At 47.4% G+C, this 20,744-nt stretch overlaps 1 protein-coding gene across 2 annotated transcripts in view; it reads right to left on the bottom strand.

The window, feature by feature from the left end:
- Window positions 1-20,744, bottom strand: part of NLN (neurolysin) — a 146,949-nt gene that overhangs the window by 79,211 nt on the left and 46,994 nt on the right. For both annotated transcript variants that reach the window (XM_077462645.1, XM_077462646.1), the window contains 2 exons: window positions 10,100-10,202; window positions 2,030-2,190 (listed from right to left, as the gene is read on the bottom strand). In XM_077462645.1, the coding sequence (XP_077318771.1) occupies window positions 2,030-2,190; window positions 10,100-10,202 (264 nt within the window). The remainder of the gene's footprint in view (window positions 1-2,029; window positions 2,191-10,099; window positions 10,203-20,744) is intronic.

The raw sequence follows: 20,744 nt of genomic DNA, 5'->3' as shown, positions 1-20,744 counted from the left end.
TTCAACATATAGACAATGCACGGAACACAAGGTCCTATACAGGCTCGTTTAAAGGATCCTTTTTTTCGCATTAAAATTAAAAATTTTGATTGTCTATCTTTTATAAACTGTGTATTATTTTTTTCCATTGCTTGCACAAAATATTTCATATTCAAGATAAACCCTTAATACAAAGTCCTTCAATGGCTCTGGGGTCTCAGCGCTCTTGGCCTTCAAATAAGACAATCCAGCAGTAGCTGATTTGGGCTGACTATCTCTAAATTACACACCATTCAGGTCCTACTTTTAAGTTCACCTTTTAGAACATGTTATATATGTTACACCCATATTCAGGGTGTAACATGTTATGAACTGACCGGCCCCCGTTCTCCACTGATCCCGAGTGCTAACAGCCAGTGGTGATCTTTCAGCCTCCCACTAGCTGTCACAGCTTTCTAAAAAAAAAAAAAAAAAAAAAAAAAAAACACACCATAATAATGTGCATTTATTCTTTTTTCTTAAAAGGTGAACTTATACTTTAACTCTAGAGATAGGGTGCGACTATGTCCTTCCCTGCACTTGTGTGTATTTTGCATTGCAGGGGATCATACTGTGTCTACCTTACAGAAACAAAGAATTGCAAACACTAAAGCGCCAACTTCTGGTTTCATGTGATAAATATCACATATTCATATACAATATTTACTGTTTATCTAATGCCCTGTACACATGGTTGGACTTTCCGACGGAAAATGTGTGATCGGATAGTGTTGTCAGAAAATCAGATTGTGTGTGTGTGGGCTCCATCTGACTTTTTCTGTCGGAATTTCCGACACAAAGTTTGAGAGCTTTGCACGTGTTCTAGGTCACTGCGTTCAGAACTATCAGATTTTCCAACAACTTTGTGCCACCGTGTGTATACTAAACAAGTTTGGGCCAAAATCCGAAATTTTTTTGTCATTGGAAAGTCCGACCGTATGTACAGGGCATAAGTCTGTCCCCGTTCACGTCTATGTAATTTAACATGCGTTGCCTGACACACAACAAGGTACAAGAGGATTTCTATTCTTTTCTGTAGGGCCCATTCACACCTGTGCTCTGTGCTGCCATGTAAAAGGGGAAAATACTACAGGTGCCTTTTTGGTGCATAAACGTTCCCTTTTGGACTTCAGTGGCAAAAATGCATTAATATTCCCACATCAGACGCAAATCTTTGGACTAGCCAAAAATAAATATTTTTTATTTTATGTTTAACATTTAGCCCTGAACATAAATATGTAAAAAAAAAAAAAAAAAGTAATGAATAAAAGAGCATGAACTTATATAAACTGAGAATTTAACTGTCAACTAGTAGATAGTTGTGGATAACTGCGCTTTAAAGAGGAAGTAAACCCTGATGAGTTTACTTCCCCTTTCATTCCCTGTAAAGGCAAAGCATAATGGACTACTATGCATCGCATAGTAGTCCATTATGTGTCACTTACCTGACACAGGAGCCAGCGAAGTCACAGCTGTCCCCTGTAGTTCCGAGCGTCCATCTTCTTGGTGGGTCTCGCTGCTCCGGCGCTGTGATTCGCCAGAGCAGCAATGACGTCACTCCCGTGCATGCGCACGGGAGCCGAGACTCGTGGCATTGCCGTCATCGACGATGCCCCGCTCAGTGCGCCTGCGTGCCGCTGTCTACGGCGCATGCGGCGTAGATAGCGGTGCCCGTCTTCGGGCAAATATCTCCTAAACCGTATAGGTTTGGAAGATATTTCTTGGACCTACAGGTAAGCCTTAATCTAGGCTTGCCTGTAGGTCAAAGTGGTTTGTAAGGGTTTACAACCACTTTAAACATCATCACTACAATGTACACTGCTAAAGGAACAAGCTTGATAATGTTGCCGATATGACAGTATGCACACAGGTATCTTTCTATAGACTGCAGGAAACGTGGAACTACTGTCAGCCAGGTGCAGAGCAAAATAAAAAATTAACCCACTTAGAACATTCATTATGGTAACACTGAAGGGTCCACCTTTATATATTAGTTATGAATTGTACATACCTCCATACATCTACTGTTGAAGGCAGTCTCCAGTTTCCTCCGAGTTTCAGGCACAGAACACTTTTTAAGGATAGGGAAATAGTGAGGATATTGGAGAGTTACTTTATAGCTGTGGCTTTCGGTCTTTTCTAAACTATCAATGAAGTCATCAGGAAGACCCTCTGTAAAATACAAAATTAGCAGAAACCTATTACTGAAATTCAGTACAAAGCAAGACATTTTAAAGCTGAACTCCAGGAAAACGTTTTTTTGAGCACACAGCACCAGTCACATAAGTTACCTCTAAAAAAAAAAAAAAAAAAAAAAAAAAAAAAAAAAAAAAAAAAAAAAGCATAGTCCATGTTCTGCTGGCTTTTGGTTACTGTAAAAACCCTTCTCCACTGACACCAGATACTGACCACTGCGGTGAACTTCTGGCACTTCAGGGTTAGGAGCAGAGGCTCTGACTGTAAAGGACTTGTGCTGTTTACCCTCCCCTTCCTGTCCCTTCATCTATTTACAAAAATCTTGGTATTCTGTGAGAGGCGGAGGGGTGGATGAGTGACATGATCTCCCCTGTCCATTCACAAAATGCCTTGCATTCTGGGAATAGAATAATAAAAGTTTTGTGAATGTACAAGGGGACAGGAAGGGGAGGGAAAACAGTGCAAATGCTTCAAAGTCGCAGCTGCTGCTCTTAACCCCCGCAGCACCTGAAGATCACTGCTGTGGGGAGTATATGGTGTCACGGGAAAGAAGATTTTTATAGTAACCATTATTTGAGGTTTCCTTTATTGCAGTTTAGCTTTAAATCTTTATCGCCACTGAATGTTTTCAGGGCAAAATATCAAAACAAGGACCTTCAGTTCACTTATGCATCCTTTCAAAAATAGGATTTTTTGTACTCACCATAAAATCCTTTTCTCTGTAATTCACCAACCGACACGGCTCCTCTCTTAGCCATTGGGTTGTTTGCCCTATTACTAGGAGATATTAGGAGATATTAGGCATTAGTTGTAATACAACACGCTGAACTCCAGCTTGCCATGCAGCCATCAGTATGTCAACAAGCAGTATAACGCAAAGATAAAAGAGGAGGGGCGGCTGCTGTGTTGGTCGGTGAATTACAGAGAAAAGGATTTTACGGCGAGTACAAAAAAATCCTATTTTCTCTTATATTCACCGACCGACACAGCTCCTCTCTTAGCCATTGGGACTTCCCCAAGCAGTGCCAAATGAGGGGTGGGAAAACAGGATAGAAACTTAATCCACCATGGCAAGTGGGAACTAGTGAAACTTTACCCACAAAAAATAACAGAGTGTGGAAAAAAAAAAAACACCACAAAAACCAGGGTACCCTCAACAGGAGTGACTACCCATAACCGCCCCAAAAACTGCGGAATGTAATGCAACAGCGCATTAACTTAAAAGGGATTGTAAAGTAAATTTTTTTTTTCTTAAATAACAAGCATGTTATACTTACCTCCACTGTGCAGCTCGTTTTGCACAGAGTGGCCCCGAACCTGCTCTTCTGGGGTCCCTCGGCGGCTGTCTCTGCTTCTTCCCGCAGGTACTTCTCACGTTCATGCGAGCTCCCTCGCATGGTGAGAAGCACCTTCGGGCGCGCTCCCGTGATACAGCTGGCGGCTATAGCCGCTCGCTGTATCACACGGCCCCACCCCTGGCGCTCTGCGTCAGTGAATGTGATTGACAGCAGCGCGAGCCAATGGCTGTGCTGCTTTCCATCCATCCACTCGAGCCAATCAGCGGCCAGGCTGAGTGGTGAAGAGGACGTCGGGATCGAGCGCGGGATTTGAGGGTTCAGGTAAGTAAAAACGCGGGGACTGGAGGCGCAGGCAGTGTCAGATGTTTTTCCCCTTAATGCATAGAATTTGGGCGAACCACAAACAACCACCCCGCGATTCAGCAGGTCCCTTACTGCCCCCAAGAGGGCCTCTCGGCGAGCCGGGGATACGGGTATGCTGGAGGGGAAGAATCTGTTTGGTGGCCAAGAGAGAAACCATCTTGTAGCCTGTGGAAATCAGATCGCAGACCCATTGGTCGGATAACTGAGACGACCCATGGGGCTGCAAACCCCCGAAGGCGACCCCCCACCCGAGACGTGGGTAGGGGCAAACCTTCATGCGGTAGCACTTTTATTCGCAGGCTTGCGGTTCCAGGGACGTTTTTGACCGTCCGTAGTCGTCCTGTCGGGCTGGGGGCGTTTTGTCGAAGCTCCGGTCGGACGAAAAAGCTGTTTGTGAGGGAAAAAAAAAAAAAAAAGGAGGGCCCTAGCCTACGGCATGGCTCCTTAGCCTTCCTGGCCTGTGGGAGTAGGGTACTCTTACCACCGGTGGCATTTTTAATAATGTCATCCAAGGAGGCTCCAAAGAGCTGGTCGCCAAGGAAGGGGAGATCGGTCAGGGCTTTTAGTCAAATCAGGCGCCACAGCTGACACTGAAGCCCTGGACAACAGAGAGAGAGTGTATCCAGGGCCGCGTCACAGATGTACTTAAGGCCTTGCACTAGTTGGTCTGCTAGTTCCACGCAGACAAGAGAAGCCTGTTGCTCTCCCAGTTCAAGGTGCAAACGTTTGGCCCACTCAGTCAGTGTCTGCAGCACAAGTGCGGATGCCAGTACTGGTTGCACGGTTGACCCCACAACCGTAAACAAGGAACGAGCCACTGCCTCGGCCTTCCTGTCCGTGGGATCCTTGAATGCAGGAGTCCCCTCAACCGGGATCGTGGTTACTTTGGTTAACCTGGATACTGGGGGGCCCACAACCGTTGAGAAGTTTCCCCTTTAAAAGGGTAACGCACCGCCATGTATTTGGGGACCGAAAAGGTCCGTTGCGGGTGACCCCATTCCTTGTAAATGAACTTGTCAAAATAAGTCAGATACGGGAACACCTTAGGTTAACGTGCTGGCTTGCGGGACCCAAAAGGGACCGGTACATCAGCAGAGGGATCTGCTGGCTCCTGAATCTTCAGGGTATCACGTACAGCTGTGATAAGTGCTCCAACAAGCGCATTGTCGCGCACAGACCCGGACGGGGACTCATCCTCACTGTCTGAAGGGTCCTGGTTAGCGTCGTCTGACAAGACAGAGCAAGGGGTCACCAGCCTCAGCAGGACCCGAGTCTGCGTCAGAGCTCTCCCCAGAGGACGGGGGCGGGGGGGGGGGGGGCGCTTTAGTGCACCTTTCTTCCCACGCACCACCTCCATCTTGGCAATGAACAAATTGAGGACCGCCGTCAGGGTGTCCATGGGCACTGCACAGTCTGCAGGTGACCCGGTTGCATTTGCCTGGATTTCGAGGGAAGAAATACCAGTTTCTGAAGCCATGCTGACCCTACCTTGTCTGCCACCCGAAGGGGAATTAGGACAGTGACAGTCCCACCATCCTAGCTTCCGCTGGCTGAGGGGCTCTTTCCTGCTGGACTCAACACCCTGAGGAGTTCTGCGCTATCCAACAAGCAGTGCCGTAGTCCCTGTGGGCTCCCAGGTGCAGAGGAAACAAAAGCTGTGTCGGTGGCAGCTGCTGCAAATAGCACCAAACGGCTCTGAAGTGTGCTCAGCCCAGCGTCCAGTACAAAGACAGAAAAACACAGGGAAAATGGCTGTGAGAGCACTGAAAATACATGTTCAGGCTTCCTGAAAATGGCCACCAGTGTCCTCTATAGGAGATCACTAGGAAAATGGTCGCTGAAACCCAGGAAAGCATGCTGCCCTTGCCCACACCTAAAATGTCCACCAAAGCAACTCCATGAGGTACAGGGAGAAAACGATGGCAGTGAACACAGCTCTGTACAAAACATCAGCAAAACCTCACAGACACCTTCCAGGGGCATGAAGAACAGGACCCAGGACACCGCCAGCCAGCACAGCCCCCCCAACCCAGCTAAGAGCCCCCTGGAGAGCCCCTGTATAGGCACACACACACAGCTCAGCACAGCCACATGCAGCATCTCTCCGGGGGGGGGGGGGGAGATAGGGACAGGGGAGAGAAGAGAGGGAGGTGAGGAACCCCCGAATTGACTTCCCAGGGAATGCCCAGCTGCTCAGCCCCGCCGAGGCTGGGAGAGCTGTACTTACCAGTCCTGAAGAGCTGGGAAACATTCCATCACAGACCCACCCACTGATCAGTACAGGGTGGCTGCTGGCCCGGCATACTCTGACGCAGACATCAGTAGCCCGGTCATATGTATGCCCCGGAGCATAAAGCTCACGACCACCTCTGGAGCCGAGGTTTCGTCATGGCCTGCCGAGCGCGTAGCTGCGGCCTGCACGCGCTCGATGGCCGGACTGGGGAGACTACATGGATAAGGGTATCCAGCCTGTCACCCAGCCGGCTGTTCATAGAGGATCACAGGATCATTCATCTTGCGACAAAAAGTCACACTCCTGCATAAAAAGCACGGACCGATGGGCCAGCAGGGTTCCTAGGTCCTTCTCCTTCACTAGGCAAAATAAAACTGATGGCAGAGTGGAGGGTTGTTGCCCAAGGGACCACCCCCTGGGTGGAACTAAGAATTCTGAGTGTTGTATTACAACTAATGTCTAGTATCTCCTAATAATAGGGCAAACAACCCAATGGCTAAGAGAGGAGCTGTGTCGGTCGGTGAATATAAGAGAAAGCTCGTTTCCAATTCAGCTTGTGGGATTATCTGGAATATATACAGTACAGACCAAAAGTTTTGACACACCTTCTCATTCAAAGAGTTTTCTTTATTTTCATGACTATGAAAATTGTGGATTCACACTGAAGGCATGAAAACTATGAATTATATACTGAACAAAAAAGTGTGAAACAACTGAAAACATGTCATATTCTAGGTTCTTCAAAGTAGCCACCTTTTGCTTCGATTACTGCTCCGCACACTCTTGGCATTCTGTTGATGAGCTTCAAGAGGTAGTCACCTGAAATGGCTTTCCAACAGTCTTGAAGGAGTTTCCAGAGATGCTTAGCACTTGTTGGCCCTTTTGCCTTCACTCTGCGGTCCAGCTCACCCCAAACCATCTCGATTGGGTTCAGGTACGGTGACTGGAGGCCAGGTCATCTGGCGCAGCACCCCATCATTCTCCTTGGTCAAATAGCCCTTACACAGCCTGGAGGTGTGTTTGGGGTCATTGTCCTGTTGAAAAATAAATGATGGTCCAACTAAACGCAAACCGGATGGAATAGCATGCCGCTGCAAGATGCTGTGGTAGCCATGCTGGTTCAGTATGCCTTCAATTTTGAATAAATCCCAAACAGTGTCACCAGCAAAGCACCCCCACACCATCACACCTCCTCCTCCATGCTTCACGGTGGGAACCAGGCATGTAGAGTCCATCCGTTTACCTCTTCTGCGTCGCACAAAGACACGGTGGTTGGAACCAAAGATCTCAAACTTGGACTCATCAGACCAAAGCACAGATTTCCACTGGTCTAATGTCCATTCCTTGTGTTCTTTAGCCCAAACAAGTCTTTTCTGCTTGTTGCCTGTCCTCAGCAGTGGTTTCCTAGCAGCTATTTTACCATGAAGGCCTGATTCACACAGTCTCCTCTTAACAGTTGTTCTAGAGATGTGTATGCTGCTAGAACTGTGTGGCATTGACCTGTTCTCTAATCTGAGCTGCTGTTAACCTGCAATTTCTGAGGCTGGTGACTCGGATGAACTTATCTGCAGCAGAGGTGACTCTTTGTCTTCCCTTCCTGGGGCGGTCCTCACGTGAGCCAGTTTCTTTGTAGTGCTTGATGGTTTTTGCCACTGCACTTGGGGACACTTTCAAAGTTTTCCCAATTGTTCGGACTGACTGACCTTCATTTCTTAAAGCGGAGGTCCACCCTAAAGTGGACCTTCCGCTCATTGGATTCCTCCCCCCCCCTCCGGCGCCACAATTGGCACCTTTCAGGGGGGAGGGGGGTGCAGGTACCTGTACAGTACAGGTATCTGCACCTACTTCTGGGATAGCTCTCTGCGGAAAGGGGCGTAGATTACGCCCCTTTCCGAAAGTCCCCCGTTGCCTGCTGGGAAACAAACAGATCCCAGAGGCAGCGGGTCCATCCTTATTGCGCAGCGCGACTCGCGCATGCGCAGTAGGGAACCGGGAAATGAAGCCGAAAGGCTCCACTTCCTGATTCCCATACCCAAGATGGCGGCGGCAGCACCCGGGAGACGATCGAGAGATCGGCTTCGGGTGCCGACATCGCAGGCGCGCTGGACAGGTAAGTGTCACTATTTTAAGTCAGCAGCTGCAGTATTTGTAGCTGCTGGCTTTAAAAAAAAAAAAAAACGCGGACTCCCGCTTTAAAGTAATGATGGCCACTCGTTTTTCTTTACTTAGAATTTGTATTATGGCAAGAAAAAAGCAGCTAACAGTCTATTCAGTAGGACTATCAGCTGTGTACTGTATCTACCTCCTGCACAACACAACTGATGGTCCCAACCCCATTTATAAGGCTTGAAATCCCACTTATTAAACCTGACAGGGCACACCTGTGAAGTGAAAACCATTTCAGATGACTACCTCTTGAAGCTCATCAACAGAATGCCAAGGGTGTGTGAAGCAGTAATCAAAGCAAAAAGGTAGCTACTTTGAGGACCCTAGAAAAAGACATATTTTCAGTGGTTTCACACTTTTTTGTTAAGTATATAATTCCACATGTGTTAATTCATAGTTTTGATGCCTTCAGTGGCAATCTACAATTTTCATAGTCATGAAAATAAAGAAAACTCTTTGAATGAGAAGGTGTGTCAAAACTTTTGGTCTGTACTGTATCTACACGAGTTTTCATATGCAACACAAAGGTTCAAGTCAAGCTTGCGGTGGAAATGCCTGTTCTGGAAGCTGCTGGGGAATACTGACGATTTGTCAACATAACTAACTTGCTTTATGTGGGTTCTTTTCCAAGAGAACTTACCCCAAAATGCTTTTTGGACTTAGGATTTCCCCATTTGGAAGCTTAACCTATGCTACCACATTTATCCAAACGTTCTAAACAAAGGGCCGGTTTTCTGTCCTTCAGACATTAGAGGGGATGGACTCTGGCCAGTGGGAGAAGAAAATATCTTGCTATCAGTAACAGCAAACAAGGCCTCATCTTTGGTATTAGGGAGAGGAATAGTGCACACCAAGACTTCCTCTCTGGAATCGAACCCCGAGTCCCCATTACCCGTGTCAGTGGGATGAACAATGCCCCATTGTTGATGTCAGTGGGGCGGGAATAGCGGCTTGTATTAGAGGGAAGAATAATGTCCCAAGGGCAGGATAAAAATAAGCAAGGAGCCACATCTGGCTCCTGGGCCACAGTTTGAATACTACAGACTTAAGACGTACAGATCCTTACTAATGCATGATCCAGGTAGTAAAACCTTGGGAAACTTTATTACAAGTTTTTTGAAAACATAAAGGAACTACATTAGGATAATTGCAGAGCTTTGTGTCTTATGTAAGGGCATTTAACTTGTTGCCCCCAGGAGAGCCCCTCCTTCCAGGTCCTTTCTGGTTTTCCTGCAGATGAGGGCTAGGTTTTGGTGCTGAATCTACAAGATTCTACATCCAATATACATATGCAAATCTTCCACATTTCCAGAAGAAATAAAATATTATAAAAACGCAATGTCTGACCCCTACCTCATCAGACAAATCAGCTCAACATAATCTGAAGTAACTGGTCTTCTATGATATACTTGCAATTGGATGACTGATGGGGTACATCAGGGTACCAGAAATGTGAAAGATGTTGCTAAATAATTAATTGTTGACTATATAGTTAAGTTTCAAAATTAAAAAAATAAACTGTTATTTACATTTCTGTGCAATCAAAGTAGCTCCTGAAACGTCTCAATATCTACATGCTTCTGCTTTCAATTTCGTGAAGTTAATATCCACTACCTGAACAGATTTGTCTTGAAATTAGTTTACTCATGTTCGTCAAAGCTTTTTATGGAGAGGGAGAGGGAGAGAACTGCTTCATAGTTATACTGTATATATTAGTGCAGGGGACCAAAAAAAATATAAGATGCTGCAGAATCAGTAATCATTTCAACTCAACTTGAATCTAAACTGACAGCATTACAGATGTTAGTGCAGGGAATGCTCTTACCAAGTTCCTCTTTTGTAAAGACTAGAAATGTGTTGTCTTCATTGAGATTTTTATTGAAATCAATACTTAGCTGACTGATCATTTTTTTCATGCTCTTTATTTCCTGAATGAGAACAGGAAACATGATATTAAAACATTTTCACAATGAAAAGTTAGACAAATGACAAAAAAAATATAATGAATTAGGTCAAACATAACCTTAATGTCATGGAATTTCAAAAACTAGTATAGTATTGTCAGCTTGCATCTTGCTCTTGTATAGGTTTCCTTTAATTTTATCAGATTCTCTGGGGAAGTGGAGGTTCCCCTCTTATCCGAGAGCTTAAAGGGGTTGTAAAGGTAAATGTTTTTTCACCTTAATGCATTCTATGCATTAAGGTGAAAAAACATCTGACAGTGCATGCACCCCCTGCCCCCCCGTTTTACTTACCTCACCCCTTGAAAGTCCCCGCTCGTCCCCCGACGTCCTTTCCCCCGCTCAGCCTGGCCGCTGATTGGCTGGAGTGGATGGAAAGCAGTGCAGCCATTGGCTCGCGCTGCTGTCAATCACATCCACTGACGCGGAAAGCCGGGGGGGGCGGAGCCGTGTGATACAGCGAGTGGCTATAGCCGCCGGCTGTATCACGGGAGCGCGCCTGCAGATGCTTCTCACCATGCGAGGGAGCTTGCATGAACGTGAGAAGCACCTGCAGGAGGAAGCAGAGACAGCCGCTGAGGGACCCCAGAAGAGCAGGTTCGGGGCCACTCTGTGCAAAACGAGCTGCACAGTGGAGGTAAGTATAACATGTTTGTTATTTAAAAAAAAAAAAAAAAAAATTCACTTTAAGGCTTCAATAATCAACTGTGTCCCTGGGTGTTAACTTCTGTCCAAGACTTTAGCCCCATACACACTATCAATTTTCTGCTGAGTTTTCCTTCAAATTTACCAAAACCATATAATATGAGGTCAAACCTTAGGAGTTTCAGTTTGTATGCAATCGGGCAGGCCCTTGTACTACATGGCTTTGGTAAGCCTGAAGGAAAAAAACTCAGCAGAAAAACTGAGTGTGTATGGGGCTTAAGCATTCCTGAGCACAGAAACTCTCAATTCTCAGAGTGTACAAATTCATGGAAACCACTATGTTAAGAAGATACTACTTCTTTCAGGGATTGTTGAACCTTTTTACTGCCTCTAAACAACACTTTATGCCCAAGGTCATTTAAACTCTATAAAGATATGTTCAAATGAATGTGTCAGTGCACATTAAGATAAAGACACGTATACTATTATGCATCTACAGTGCCTAGAAAAAGTATTCACACCCCTTGAAATTTTGTCATGTTACAGCCAAAAACAGATATGTATTTTATTGGGTTTTTATGTGATAGACCAACACAAAGCGGCTCTACCAGCTTTGCACATCTATGACATTTTTTGCCCATTCTTTGCAAAATAGCTCAAGCTCTGTCAGATTGGATGGAGAGTGTCTGAAAGGCAATTTTCACGTCTTGCCATAAATTCTCAATTGGAATTAGGTCTAGACCATTCCGTTGTAGCTCTGGCTGTAAGTTTAGGGTCATTGTCCTGCTGGAAGGAGAAACTTCGCCCCAGTCTCAAGTCTTTTGCAGACTCTAATGCCGCGTACACACGATCGGACTATCCGTCTGACTTTTTTTTCCCAAAAGTTCGGCGGACTTAGAAAGAAGTTTTGACTCAAAATTGTCCTCCCATCTGTGTGCTAGTCCGCCAGACTTTTGAAATGAACGGAATTGCCCACACAGAGAAAAGTCCGTTCATTTTGAACGCGGCTCCAGGTAGCCGGGACTAGCAAAGGAAGTCAAGTCAATGGTATGGACTTTAAAGGAGGAAGCCCATCCTGAAAAGGTCCCCAGGTCCATATCAGACCCTTATCCGAGCACGTAGCCTGGCTGGTCAGGAAAGGGGCTGGTCAGGAATGCACCCCCCCCCCCCCGAGCCGTACCAGGCCGCGTGCCCTCATCATGGGGGGTGCCTTGGGACCCAAAGCACCTTGTCCCCATGTTGATGAGGACAAGGGCCTCTTCCCGACAACCCTTATTGAAATCCGGGAGCCCCCAAAAACTGGCCCCCACCCTATTTGAATGAGTATTGGGGTACCATGTACCCCTACCCATTCACCTGGTGAAAAAAAAGTGTAAAAAATAAAATAAAAAAATCATGTTTTTAAAATAATTGGACAGCTCCGGTGGTCTTCCGTCTTGGGGGGTCTTCTCGTCAGACTCTTCCGCTATCTTCTGCTCTTTTGCTAGCTCTTTTTTTTTTTTTTTTGTAATTATTTTAAATTTTCAACATCATACAGAAGAAAATATACATGAGATATGAATATTAACGTATCAAGAATGCAGGTATACTTTGATTACAAGGCATACAAAATCTAAACATATAGAGGCATAGCGATGTGATTAAAGTAGTGATCTTCCACCGTATCTTTAAGGGGGTTATAGACAGAATCTGTAAACAGACTATGTAACATCAAAGAGAGCTTTAAGGAAAAAATAAAAAAATGATTTCAGACCTTCTCTCGGGGACATGTATGTATCCAGGTTTATCTAAGTAGGAGCAATCCCATCAGAACCATATGTAGACTCATCCCATGTTGACCAAATTTTAGAAAATTTCTGCATCTTATCCTCCACTACGGCCGTCAAGTGTTCCATTCTGCGTATGTCAGCTACAGTGGTGATCAATTGCGGAAGTGTAGGTGGAGAGGTGGACAACCATAACCTGGGTATGACCCTTTTAGCAGCCAATAAGATAAAGGACAACAATCTGCGCAAGGCCTTATAAATACCAGAGAAAGGGAGGCCTAGCAGATAATGCATGGGCGTCAGGGGAATAGGAGTGCCAGCCAGTGTTTCTAACAGATTTTGGACTTGGAGCCAGAACTGGTGGACTAGGGGGCAGTCCCAAAAAATATGGTAGTGAGAGCCGACTTCCCCACCACATCTCCAGCATTGTTTCGAAATTAACCTGTTACGGGCATGTAGAATATCTGGAGTCCTATACCAGCGCATTAGAACTTTGTAAGCAGTTTCCTTGTGGGTCACACATCGAGATATTCTGGAAGTGTGCTCCCATATGTTCCCCCAGTCCACCAGGGAAATATCGTGTTGTAGAATCTGAGACCATTTCCTCATGTAGTGGTGGGTGTTCACCGTCATAGGTATGGCATCATGTAATATCGTGTAAATAGTAGAGATCAGTCTGGGTTCGTAAGGACCCTTAGCACATAGGCTCTCAAAGTCTGTGGGTTTGTCCAGAGTCAGAGAGGGGGACCTGATAGAGAAAAAGTGTCTGATCTGTAAGTATGAATGTAGAAGCCTTTGGGGGATCTGGTGTTGCTTTTGCAAGGTGGGAAAAGTCAATAAATGGCGTGTCGCCGGGTTAACAAAGTGTCGGAGTTGAAAGAGTCCCGCTTGGGTCCATGGTAGCATACGATCATAGGACAGGCTATCTGGGATGTCTGGGTTAAATAGGATATTTAAAAGCGGTGGACACGGTGAGGATAGGGAAAAGCGGTCATTGCACCTTTTCCAGATATTCAACGTGAACAACATGGGAGCTAGGCATATGTGCCGTAATTGGGGCATATGAAGGGCAGTAGAAGGCCAAAGCATATAGCAAGGATGTACCGGGGCTGTAACACTCATTTCTATTTCTGACCATCTATTTGGGGCCTTCCGGGAGGTCCAGGAGGTAAGAACTCTCAGGTGTGTGGCATAATAGTATTTAATGAAATCTGGGCCTCCGAGCCCCCCCCTATTCCTCCGAGCCAGGACCACTGTCCCCGCTAATTGCTAGCTCTTTTATTAGCAGAGGAGCCCAGCTTTGTTAATTGTCGCCGCCCTCCGGGGGTCTTCTTACAACTTTGGGGGTCTTGTCCCACTCTTCAGAGCAAAAATATTACAGCGCACACATGCAAAACTAAAATTCACCTCCAGCAAGGCTTTTTATCTTGTTTGTCCCACTCTTCAGTTCTTCTTGCCGGGCCTCCGCTATCTTCTTATAGCTTTTTTACTAGCGTTGGCCCGGTCTTCTGTCACCGCCTTCTCCTCTTCTTCCTTGAGAGGTTGACTCGATGCTCTCTCTGGCCGCAACGACAGGGACGTGTTGTGCAGCGACTTATATAGGGACAAGGGTCGGGGTCACCAGGTGATGTCACATGGTGACCCCGCCCCCTTATGACAGTCCTGGATTATGAAATCATAAAGGGGCGGGGTCACCATGTGACATCACCCCGTGACCCCGCCCATTTTCCCTATATAAGTCGCCGCACAAAGTGTCCCTGTCATTGCAGCTAGAGAGCATTGAGTCAACATCTCAAGGAAGAAGAGAAGGCGGCGGCAGCGGTGGCGACAGAAGACCGGGTCAACACTAGTAAAAGGGCTGGAAGAAGAATGTGTAGGCCCAGCAAGAAGAATTGAAGAGGGGGACAAGACCCCCCGAACGGCGAAGAAGAAAGCCGGGCTCCTCCGCTAGTAAAAGAGCTAGCAGAAGATAGCGGAGGAGTCCGGCGAGAAGACTTCCCAAGACGGAAGACCACAGGAGCTGCCCAATAAATTTTAAAAATGTGTTATTTTTTATTTATTTTTTTTTACACTTTTTTTTCATCAGGTGAATGGGTAGGAGTACTAAATTATTAAAGGGGGCTCCCAGATTCTGATAAGCCCGCTGCCCGCAGACCCCGACAACCAACGGCCAGGGTTGTTGGGAAGAGGTTCTTGTCATCAACATGGGGACAATGTGCTTTGAGGTGGGGGGAGGCCGCAGGGCATGCGGCCTGGTACAGCTGGGGGGGGGGGGGCGCTCGCTCACCCCCACCCCCTTTCCTGACCGGCCAGGCTACGTGCTCGGATAAGGGTCCGATATGGACCTGAGGTGGGGACTGCCATGCCGATTGTCTGCCGGACCTAGTCAGTGTATGCAGTGTTAGTTTTCCGCCACACATCGTGTATCCATAAAAAACACACAGAAATGCAACTGTGTAACAGGGGTAATATATAACCATGTCTTAATATTCTTGACGTGACATTAAGCCACAGGTCACTTAGATTGTTCATTTTGTGGTGTGCAGCTTCCTGTATTAGGTATAGCATCTAGAGACGATCTGGAATTTTTCTGTGTGTTAAAGCCTATAAATGTCGAAGTATGCACTTTGGAAAAAGAGTTTTCGGTCCTGGGGAATACTCCAGGAAGGTAAGGGGTTTCAGGAGGTGGGTAGGGATATTTGGAAGAATGGAGGGGACGGGTAGTCTCTTGGTGATGGCTACTAGGGGGAGAAAAAAAAAAAATAAGAAAAAAAAAAAAAAAAATAAGAAAAAAAAAAAAAAAAATAAGAAAAAAAAAAAAAAAAAAAGATAAAGGCGGGGGGGGGGGAGGCTTTGGGTGGGGTTGGGAGTCGGGGGTGCGGGGTTGGAAGCTGGGGTTCAGGGGTTCTGCAACCCTTCCTTGCTCACTCGCCTGCCGCATCATTGTGGTTGTTCTTAGTTGTTTATATTAGTCTGTTGTGATGAAATGCCACTGAGACCATAATTTTCCCAAATTTGGAGGGGGTATCCATCGCTTGGTGAATAAATTCCTCCATGTCTGCAGTTTTCAGTATCCATGCAAACCAATCTGCTACAGATGGTGGCTCCAGGGAGCGCCAGTTGGCTGGGATGCACACCTTTGCTGCATTCACCATGTGCATGGCTAGGGAGCGCACATATGCATTTTTCAATATCAAGGAGTGGTGTAGCAGAAACTGTTAGGCCGCGTACACACGGGCGGACTGTTCGCTCAACTTTGTCCGCTGAACAGTGTTTCAGCGGACAGTCCGCTCGTGTGTGGGGCTTCAGCGGACAGTTTGACGAACAAAGTTTTTCGGAAATTCCGAAAAACTGTCCGCTGAAACTTGGTTTGAGCGGACAGTCCGCCCGTGGGTAGGCCACTTTCGAAATGAGCAAACTGTTCCCGCTCGGAGGAAAGTCTGCTCATTTCGAGCGCGTCTCCAGGTAGGCGGGGCCCGCGAAGGAGACGTCGCGGGCCCCGCCGCCTGGTATGGACTTAAAGGGGAACCCCAACGCCGAAAAAAACGGCGTGGGGGTCCCCCCAAAGTCCACAACAGACCCTTGTCCGAGCACGCTACCCGGCCGGCCAGGAAAGGGGGGCGAGCGAGCGCGCCCCCCCTCCCGAGCCGTACCAGGCCGCGTGCCCTCAACATGGGGGGTGCCTTGGGGAAGGGGGGGCCGCGCGGCCCCCCCACCCCAAAGCACCTTGTCCCCATGTTGATGAGGACAAGGGCCTCTTCCCGACAACCCTGGCCGTTGGTTGTCGGGGTCTGCGGGCGGGGGGCTTATCGGAATCCGGGAGCCCCCTTTAATAAGGGGGCCCCCGGATACCGGCCCCCCACCCTATGTGAATGAGTATGGGGTACAATGTACCCCTACCCATTCACCTGTAAAATAAAAGTACCCAAAAAAAAAAACACAACACACGAGATAAAATATTTTATTGCACAGCTCCGGGGGTCTTCCGTCTTCGGGGGTCTTCTCGCCGGACTCCTCCGCTATCTTCTTGTAGCTCTTTTGCTAGCGGAGGAGTCCGGCTTTCTTCCTCCCCGCCGCCGGCCTCTTCTCCCGACTTCGAGGGTCTTGTCCCCCTCTTCGGTTCTTCTGCCGGGCCACCGCGCCTTCTTATAGCTCTTTTGCAGGCGGTGGCCCGGTCTTCTGTCGCCGCTGTCGCCTTCCGGTCGCCTTCCGTTCTTCTTCTTCTTCTTCTTCTTCTCCAGGAGATGTTGACACGTCGCTCTCTCCGTCCGGAATGCCAGAGCCGCGCTGTGCGGCCACTTATATAGTGACAATGGGGCGGTGTCACATGGTATATGTCACATGGGTTGGTCACATGGTGACCCCGCCCCCTTACGATGTCATAGTCCCCATGTGACATCAACCCATGTGACCAACCCATGTGACATATACCATGTGACACCGCCCCATTGTCACTATATAAGTGGCCGCACAGCGCGGCTCTGGCATTCCGGACGGAGAGAGCGACGTGTCAACATCTCCTGGAGAAGAAGAAGAAGAACGGAAGGCGACCGGAAGGCGACAGAAGACCGGGCCACTGCCTCTAAAAGAGCTATAAGAAGGCGCGGTGGCCCGGCAGAAGAACCGAAGAGGGGGACAAGACCCCCGAAGTCGGGAGAAGAGGCCGGCGGCGGGGAGGAAGAAAGCCGGACTCCTCCGCTAGCAAAAGAGCTACAAGAAGATAGCGGAGGAGTCCGGCGAGAAGACCCCCGAAGACGGAAGACCCCCGGAGCTGTGCAATAAAATATTTTATCTCGTGTGTTGTGTTTTTTTTTTGGGTACTTTTATTTTACAGGTGAATGGGTAGGGGTACATTGTACCCCATACTCATTCACATAGGGTGGGGGGCCAGTATCCGGGGGGCCCCCTTATTAAAGGGGGCTCCCGGATTCCGATAAGCCCCCCGCCCGCAGACCCCGACAACCAACGGCCAGGGTTGTCGGGAAGAGGCCCTTGTCCTCATCAACATGGGGACAAGGTGCTTTGGGGTGGGGGGGCCGCGCGGCCCCCCCTTCCCCAAGGCACCCCCCATGTTGAGGGCACGCGGCCTGGTACGGCTCGGGAGGGGGGGCGCGCTCGCTCGCCCCCCTTTCCTGGCCGGCCGGGTAGCGTGCTCGGACAAGGGTCTGTTGTGGACTTTGGGGGGACCCCCACGCCTACCTGCACACGCGCTCGAAATGAGCGGACTGTTGCCTCGTGTGTGGGCGAGTCCGTTCATTTCAAAAGTTGCGCGGACTTAGTACGACGAACAAAGTTTGCCGTATTTGTCCGCTCAAAAAGTGCCGTGTGTGGGCGTGTTCGTTCATTCAAAAGTTTGAGCGGACTGTTTGACGAACTTAGTTTCGGCAGACAGTCCCCGCGTGTGTACGCGGCCTCAGGGTGAATTCTAGGTTGTAGGTGGTAATTTGGTTTGTGAGTCGGTGCACTTCCTTCAAGAAGGGTTGCATTTTGGGACAGTTCCACCAAATATGGATAAGAGAGCCTGGCTCCTCCACACATGGGAATATTTTGTGCATTCTAAGGGGTGTCCTATACCACCTGGAAAATAGTTTGAACGCGTTCTCTGGTGCATAAAATGTTCACTGTTCTCTTGTGGATACATGTACAGATTTTTTTCCAATCCTGTTCGGAGAGGTCTATGGCTAAAGCTTTTTCCCCATTGGCAGCTAGCCAAGTTGTATTTGTGGTTGGGTTTGTTGAAAAGTAAAGTGTATACGTAAGAGATTAGGTGAGCTTGGGGTTCTTGTTTCAGGCAAAGCAACTCAAAAAAGGGGGTGATCTGTCGGGACCAGTCAGGTCGGGGGTTGGGTTTTTTGAGAACGCGTCTAATCTCTACATGTCCATAATGGAAATGTTTGGTTCTTCATGTGGGTGGTCAGCTGAGCTTGAGTGAGAAGATGACCTCTCTCATATAACTGCTCCGCTTGGATAGTGGTGTGTGGCCAGGAGTCTATGAGGAAGGAAGTGTGGGTTCCTGGAGGGAAGTCCGGGTTGTGGTGTGGGGGGGGGGGGGGGGTCATTGGGCCTAAGATCGAGGAGACTTCATATTTCCGACAGGCGTCTTGAAAGGAGGGTAGGGTTAGCAGTATTAGTGGGTGACTTTTTCAGGGCAGGGGGGTGTGTTTCGGTGCTATCCAGGGACTTTGGGACCATGGGGAGGGGGACATGTCACGTTCTAGGTGGACCCAATCCTTAAATCTTGAATGGATATTCCAGTCTATGATCCTGGCTAAGTGGCAGGCTTTTTAGTATTTCTGGAGGTCCGATAAATCTATGCCTCCTTTAAGTTTGGGGATTGGCAGTCTAGGGTAGCCGAGTCATGGACATTTGGTGCCCCATATGAAATCTGTGCAGACTTTCTGATATGTGGAAAAAAAAGGTGGATGGAAGTTTTATTAGAGATGGCCTGTAATCGGTATAGTATTCTAGGTAGGATGTTCATTTTAATAATTGAAGCCCTGCCAAACCATGAAAAGAGGCCAGGGGACCATGATTCAGGTCACCTGTTATGTTCTTCAGTATCGGTAGGAAATTTTTGGGAGTACAGGTCAGCAAGGGATGATGGTATTTGGATGTCTAGGTAGGGAATCGTGTCTTTGTTCCATTTATATGGGAAATTGGATTGGCATTGCTGGCATGTGTCAGTGGGAAGTGAAAGATTCCGTCTGGTAGATTTGGAAAAGTTGATTTGTAGGTTGGAAAGAGAATTGAAGTTTGTTAAAGATTTTTAGAGTAGATTTGGGATTTAATGTATGTGGGTCTGAGAGAAAAAGGAGGATGTCACCCACAAATGCGGCTAGTTTGTACGTGCGTCAGCTATCGTGATATATCTGATATCGGGGTTTGCTCTGAGTAATGGTTCGTGGGCAAGGATGAAGATCAAGGGGGAGAGGGGGCAACCCTGACAGGTTCCATTTAGAGATCGAGAAGGCATCTGATAGGTGGCCATTTATGCGAATGCGCGTGGTGGGATGAGTATACCGTTAATATGAGATTTAACATTCTACTGGGAAGACCAATGGCCTGAAGTGTTTGTCATATAGTCCCATGCTACCCTATTGAATGCCTTCTCTGCATCAAGCGAAAGTAGAAACCCTGGATGTTGGTTGGTTGTTAACCAATGGTGTATATTAATCGTCTTCAGCGTGTTGTCCCTTGCTTCTCTGCCTGGTACAAAGCCAACCTGATTGAGAGAGATGAGCTGAGGGAGCAAGGGAAGCTGGTGGTTCGCTAGTATTTTGGCATACCACTTCAAGTCTATGTTTAACAGTGAAATCAGCGTAATTGGTGACCAGAGAAGTGTCCTTCCCCGGTTTAGGGGTTACTGTAATGTAGGCTGTCAATAGGTCAGCGAAAGAGAAAAAAAAACAAAAACAAAAAAAAAAAAAACCACGGGAGTAGGAGGTCTGCATAGGTTTTATACTAGTCTACTGTTAGCCTGTCCTGTCCCGGGATCTTGCCTGGTTTCATTTGTTTGAGTGAGAGTTTGGCTTCTACATCAGTTAATGGGCTATCCAGGTCCTGAGCCATAGTATCTGAGATTGGGGACGGGCTATATTGTTTTAGAAATTCTGTTATCAGCTGATTTCTCGAAGGATCTGCCGTGTTCAGGTCGGTTTTGGGTAGGTTGTAAAGTTTTGAGTAATAGTTGACAAATTGTTTGGCAATGTCAGGGTTGGAGGCAAGCGTGTGTCCTGATTGGTCCATTATAGAGTGTATTGTCAGCAAACGGGACTTCTTATGGCTTTCTTTCAACAATAGCTTACTTCTTGCCACTCTTCCATAAAAGCCAGATTTGTTGAGCGCACGGAAAATAATTGTCCTGTGGACAAATTCTCCCATCTGAGCTGTGGATCTCTGGAGCTCCTCTAGAGTTACCATGGGCTTCTCTGATTAATGCTCTCCTTGCCTGTCAGTTTAGGTGGACGGCCATGTCTTGGTAGGTTTGCAGTTATGCCAAAATCTTTCCATTTTTGGATGGTGGATTGAACACTGCTCCGTGAGATGTTCAAAGCTTGGGATGATTTTGTTTTATAACCGAACGCTGCTTTAAATTTCT

The sequence above is a fragment of the Lithobates pipiens genome, unplaced genomic scaffold (genome assembly GCF_037356315.1).
Source record: "Lithobates pipiens isolate NorthernLeopardFrog02 unplaced genomic scaffold, aLitPip1_a1.2 Scaffold_3, whole genome shotgun sequence".
NCBI lineage: Eukaryota > Metazoa > Chordata > Amphibia > Anura > Ranidae > Lithobates > Lithobates pipiens.
The sequence above is the reverse complement of the archived record's forward strand: the minus strand, read 5'-3'. Positions and strand labels throughout refer to the sequence as shown.